This window comes from Poecilia latipinna, unplaced genomic scaffold (assembly GCF_001443285.1).
Source record: "Poecilia latipinna isolate Pla-1442-1.1 unplaced genomic scaffold, P_latipinna-1.0 Scaffold3032, whole genome shotgun sequence".
Lineage (NCBI taxonomy): Eukaryota > Metazoa > Chordata > Actinopteri > Cyprinodontiformes > Poeciliidae > Poecilia > Poecilia latipinna.
In genome coordinates, this window is record NW_015115648.1 from 45081 (window position 1) to 51184 (window position 6104).

The 6104-nt window shown below is 38.1% G+C and overlaps 1 protein-coding gene across 2 annotated transcripts in view; it reads left to right on the forward strand.

The window, feature by feature from the left end:
- stk39 (serine threonine kinase 39) overlaps positions 1 to 4126 on the forward strand; it is a 36946-nt gene extending 32820 nt beyond the window's left edge. For both annotated transcript variants that reach the window (XM_015022512.1, XM_015022513.1), the window contains exon 18: positions 2664 to 4126. In XM_015022512.1, the coding sequence (XP_014877998.1) occupies positions 2664 to 2738 (75 nt within the window). In that variant the 3' untranslated portion in view covers positions 2739 to 4126. The remainder of the gene's footprint in view (positions 1 to 2663) is intronic.
- Positions 4127 to 6104: the final 1978 nt, after the last annotated feature.

Sequence of the window (6104 nt, forward strand, 5' to 3'; positions counted from 1 at the left end):
TAAATTGTTTTTTGGAAAGAAAATGAAAAAAAAGGGAATGAACCCAAAACAAAAAAAAAAAAAAAAAAAAAAAAAAAAAGTTAGTGTCTACCTGGAATGAGCTGTAGTTTAAGGAGGAAGCTCATTTTAGCAGCTTCAATTTGGAGTTTAGTTTTTTTGGTCATGATCCATATGCCATGACTAACGTAGAAGGTTATGGCGTAACATTCACCACCATAACCTTCACCAGCCTTAAGGGGACGAGCTAAAGTGTCTTGATCTTCAGTGATGGTTGGATGGGCTGGGAAATGGATACTTGGACACATGGGCCAATATCTGCAGTAATTAAGACGATCTTGTAATCTTGTTGGGGTGAAGAACAAGCTGAACCAAAAATGCAAAGTTCTTCATTTTACCATTTTATATACTGTTAGAGATGCCCCACATAAATTTTACTAGATACACATTGGCATATTTGACCATTTTTATAAAGGACTACAAAGTCTCAGTAAAGAACCACAAAAGTTGAATGTTGAAAGTCTTGGGGCCTAGTGGACATGAAATCTACTGGGCTCTAGTCATTGGATCTCTTGTTGTCACATGAGCTAGCTGATGAGGAAATAATCCAGTTTGAGCATGGACAAATTATAGTTTTCTTTTCTAGTTGGAAAGCTTCTTGGACTCCAGAAGATATTCTGTCTGGCAGATAGTTAATTGCTTTTCAAAATTAATTATTGCAGCTTGCATAGAGGTGTAATTTTTGTGAGGGGGGCACTCTCAAGGGAAAACAAATTAATAGGCAAATTTTACACCCTGTTCTTCCCTGCTTCAAATGATAAACACGTCATTTCAAACAATTTCGTATTAATTGTTTTATACCACCATTAAGAACGCTCTTTTATTATTATGCAGTTACATGCCTTTAATGGGTCATGTTGACTTTGATATGTCCTTAAATGACGTGTTAGTAGTGCAGAGTCGGAGTAATGACAAAAGCTTTGTTGTCTTGCAGCATGTTGACTTTTCTGGTTCTCCCTACAACTACACTGAGGTTGTAGAGGATTGACCTTTGCTTACAGCTCTGTTCAACATCTTCACTTCACACAGTTTGTCTCAAGTTTAAAAAAATACACAGAGATACTCAAGAAAGACATTATCACTAAAAGTGAGCAGTACAAAAATGATTAGTTGCTTAGCTGCTGAAAGTTGTCAATGTTTCCAAACAAAATACTTCCACTGGGAACCAACATTGCTGTGTCTAATGTCTGGGTTTAGTATGGATAGTATGTCACTCTTGTCTTGAAGTCTTGTTTTGACTTTACCCAGAGAGCTATAATGCTAGAATCAAAACAGATTGCCAACAGTTTCACCACTTGTACACATCCATCTAATGTTTTCGGGTTGCAGAGGTTCTGGGTACACGAGGGAAATCCACACATCTTTCTTCCCAGCATCTGTAATATTATTCTGGTTGATCCCAAGAAATTCCCAGGACACAATAGCTGTATAGTCAGCTTGGCTAGTCGTGGGTCTTTTCCTTGGTCTTCTTTTAGATGGACATGCTTAGAAAAGCTCCAAGGGGAGGCACCCAAGAGGCAGACCAGAGTCCCAAACACCTCACTTGATTTTTTTTATAAAGCAGATAAAGAAGCTACTCCTCCTGGATGATGGAGTTCCTGCACTCAATTTCTGAGGATTAGTCCAGCCTCCCAAAGATGGAAGCTCATTTCATCTGCTTCTAGCCAGGATCTTGTTCTTGTAGTAGACTGGTAAATTGAGAACTTTATATTTTAGCCCAGCTTTTTCTTCATGTATTCCTGTGGACAAGATCCTAGTGTGTGAATGCATCTATTCATCCTTCCAACAATCACTCACGGCAAAGACTGACCCGTGACCTCGAGGAAGAAGCCCAGCCTTTACTAGTTGAGATGAATGCCCTGAGACCTAGAGAAGCTAAAGGTCAAGGCTTAATGATGCCTGTAGAACCACATTCTCTGCACAAGGAAGAGACCCTGAGGCTTCCAAACAGGACATCCCCCTCTTGGTGACCAAGCTTTCAGATTCCATCCAGAAACACCATCAATGGGACAGAATCCAATCTGCGAATACAGCTCTTGCTTTGGTCATGCAAAGACCAAATGAACTTTAATAGCAACTCTGGCTCTAAGCTGTGGCGAGACTTATCACAAAGTCCGACAAGAGACACGGCCATATAAGCCTTCTCCAGATAACCAGTTGTTTCCAAGAGAAATATAAAAAATTGTAGGGAGCAGTCCTCCTTTTTATTGACCTAGGACTTGAAAGGAAAAGGCTTTCATTCCTGGCACTTCACACAAGGCTTGAAACAGCCTCAGGGCATGCTGAAGGCCATTGCTAGAAGATGCACGCAGTACCAGAACTCTAGGTGTCCAAACCAGACACCCTTCTCTCTACGACTACGCCTTGAAATCCCACTGACACTCCAAATTCCCACAAAAAGCTTGAGGACCAGATGGTTTCAAGCAAAAATTTTGCTACAGTGATTCTCGAAAGTGCTCACATGCCTCTTAGTGTTTACATTTACTGTAGCTGTTTACGGTAATATATATTTATACGAGCAATCAGCCTAATTTTTTAAATGATTTTTACTTGTATTATTTGCTTGTTGATGCTTTACGTATTTTTTTTTTGTCCTCTCTTTCCAGGCTTCAGGATGTGATGACACAGAGATCCCAGATGAGGTGAAGTTGATCGGCTTTGCGCAGTTAAGTGTTAGCTGATGTTCCCTTCATCTTTGAAGCAGATGAGGCAGGGAAGACAGTTCAGGGCAGACAGACTGAGGAACACACCCTGACCACCACCATCACTTCTTGCTATATCTTTTTCAACTCCCTCCCAGAAAAGCCCTTCTTTGTCTTCCGTCCTTCACTCTTTTTGACTTTCCCAAAGCTCTGCCGTCGCTTTACCACCACCTCTGTAGCGTCGACTTCCCTGCTCGCTGTCCGTCGACCTCTAACCTTAACATTCCAGCACCCAGCGCACAGAACAGTACCAGGATACAGCCCAGGAACCAAAAGATGTACTCAGGTGGTGAAAGAAGGTGATAAATATGTAGCTTTTGAATGTTTTAGTTATTTTCTCACCTCCTTTCTTTAATTTGCACTGCATTACTGTTACTTTCAGCAAAAATCAAAACAATTATTTATTGAAATAAGAAGATATTTTCAATTTTATTTTTGTGCCACATTGTTTTTGTTCCCACTGTGAAAATAAATTTCCTCCCACACTTAATGACTTATGAAAACTCCTTGGGGTTCGTGTCAGAATGTAAGAATCGGTAAACATGTAGATATAAGCACATTTTTTATAACAACACGATGAATGTTTCAAAATAAAACGCCCAGAACGAATTGTTTTATGTGTTCAGACCTGCTTAACTAAAAATGGAAGCGTTTGGTTGAGTGTGCCGAAATAAACGAGACCTGGATGTTACTGTGTTTACTTTGCTGCTCTCAACAATGTTAACGCTTCAGAAAATGCTCGAGGTGCCTTGTTCATTTTTCCGTGCCTAAGAAAGTTGTCAGTGAGTGAGACGACACTGAGAGCAGAACTTGCTGATTGTCACTTCATCAACGCATTCCCTGCAATGAATCGGTGTGCAGTCTCAGCCCGAAGAGGGAAGACGAAATGCACTTTTGTGTTGAGATGCGCAGCCAACAAACTGACTCTTAATTTACGTGCTTTCAGACAAATAAAACCTGGTGGAACCTGCAGTTGTGTACTCTTGCTCTAATCGGTTTCTATCCGATGCCACAATCCAAAACTGGGATTTTTTTGTTTTGTTTTGTTTTGTTTTGTTTTGTTTTGTTTGAATAAGTGAAGTAGCTACCTAATTGTACTGTATGACATCGAAAAAATGGAACCAAACAGCGTCTGCTGAGTGTGAAGAGCCGTTTGTTTGTCCAAACAAGTCCAGTAGCACTAAATCATACTAGGTATAAAAGTGTTAAATAAAACTCCTCTAAAAACTTTTATTTTCTGAAGTAAATTATTGTTTGTTTTTTATGTACACTGTGCATCATTTCAACATATTATCCATTTCCCTTCTCTGTAATCAGCTAATGTCAAATTTCTGATGAGAAGCAACAAATAAAGAATATTTAAGAAATGTGTGATTTCTTGATTTCATTGCTACAAATTTAACTACAGGCTATGACTTCCCTTTTTACTGGGGTACAAATATAACAGGATACAGAGACTATTTTCTTTTTGACAAAAAATCTCAAAAACTCACTGAGTGGGATATTATTATATGGAAGAATATGGGCACATTTTGAAGCTATACACATCTTGCATTGCCAATAAATGTAGAGGGCACTATAAAAGTAGGGCTTTATTAGACACTGAACTTCTAGTTCAAAGTGTATAAAATCCATCATTACACAATTAAATTGTTGCTTAAGCACTTGAGGAGCATTGCTACAGACAGAGGCTGTAGAAAGAAGTGAAATAAAAATGGAAGATAGAGACCAAATTAAAGCCTATCGCAGTGAAAATAGGCAGTACAATGCAGTCACGGGGTTTGAATTAAATATGCAAATTATTTTAAATAATGTTTGGCAACAACTTAAGAATAAAACAAAAAAACACAATCCTTATATCTGTGTAACAGAGAAACTGGAAGAAGACAAGCAAGTGAAAGTACTAATTTAATTGTAATTATTCAAGTTTTTTTGTTTTGTTTTGTTTTTTTTTGTATAAAAACATACAATATATAACAACAATCCCCTTATGGGATAAAAGCTTTCACAGTAAATGTCACATTAGCTTATAAGACTACAAAACCTCAGTGTAAATAAAAAGGAAAAAGAATAATTGGCCACCGGAGCCACATTTTCTCTGAGAGAGCTAAGACGTTCCCATGTTGTTTATACAGTGACAGTGATTCTGCACAGCCACTGATATGCCAGATACATATTACAATACATCCAGTCCGTAATGATCCCGGCTCGACATAACAGGAGTCTTGCATGGCACGATGCAGTGCTTTTCTTGGTGCGCGTAGCAGCTGATGAGCTGAAACAGCTGCTGATATACAACACACATAACCAAGAGCAGCAGCTACAGTAATGAGAGGCTGGTAGCCGAGACACATAATTACCTCTGGCAAGGAAACGGCAAAGTAGGAAAACAAGAAAATGTGTCTAATTTCCAAAACCTACACACTGCTTATTTTGGAAGAAAAAAAAAAAGGCAATGTGATGATGATTGTATGTAAACAAAAACATCAGGTGAATTCATCATGAAAAAGTTGCAACTTTTCCACACTCTTAATATAAACTCTATTGTGTTAGACTATCATTTCACCCTACTTGGATTTTGACATTAATAATAGACTGTATTTTTTTTATATTTAGCCTCATTAAAAAGATGGAGAAAGGGAGTAAAGAGCATGAGGAGAACATGTCAGAAGCATGGTCATCAGGGTTGCACTTGCAATCTCATGCTTCCGAAGGTCTCCTAAAACTACACTTTTAGAGATCATTATTTAGAGCTCTACTATACAAGTCATGGAATATATATTTGATTTCTTCACATTCTTTTGGATTGCACTCCAGGAGGGTCAGCAGCTGGGGAGCCAGGAGAGATTCTTGCTCAAGGACACTTGCAGTAAAGGGGAGAACAGCTTTAAAATGCATGGGAAATGTCTGAATGTCTGCACTGTCTCTACAGGGCAGGCCGCGTCAGTTAGTGCTTTCTTCCTTCTGATTGGCATATTTCTTACAAAGAAGCAAATACCTACTAGTAACAACCCAGCATTTAAAGAGCTACTTTAGGACTTCTGAAGTGGGGCTCTGTCAAAACATTACACCCAGTTAATGTGAAGAGTGAGGACATTTAAAAAAACTCAAATATATAAGTCACTGATGTTTATGCAAACTTTATTTTATGAACTTATGGCATAAAAAGCTGTATGTAGTCATATATATGTATATATATGCACACACAGCAATTGTTTTTTTTTTATGTAACTCTAATATTTGTTAAGTATATGTAAGAAAAGGTTAAAAGAAAAATTAAACAGCAAAAGAAAAGTTGCCACTTACACTATGCCAAAAGGCACTAGATATGTTTTTTTTATTTTT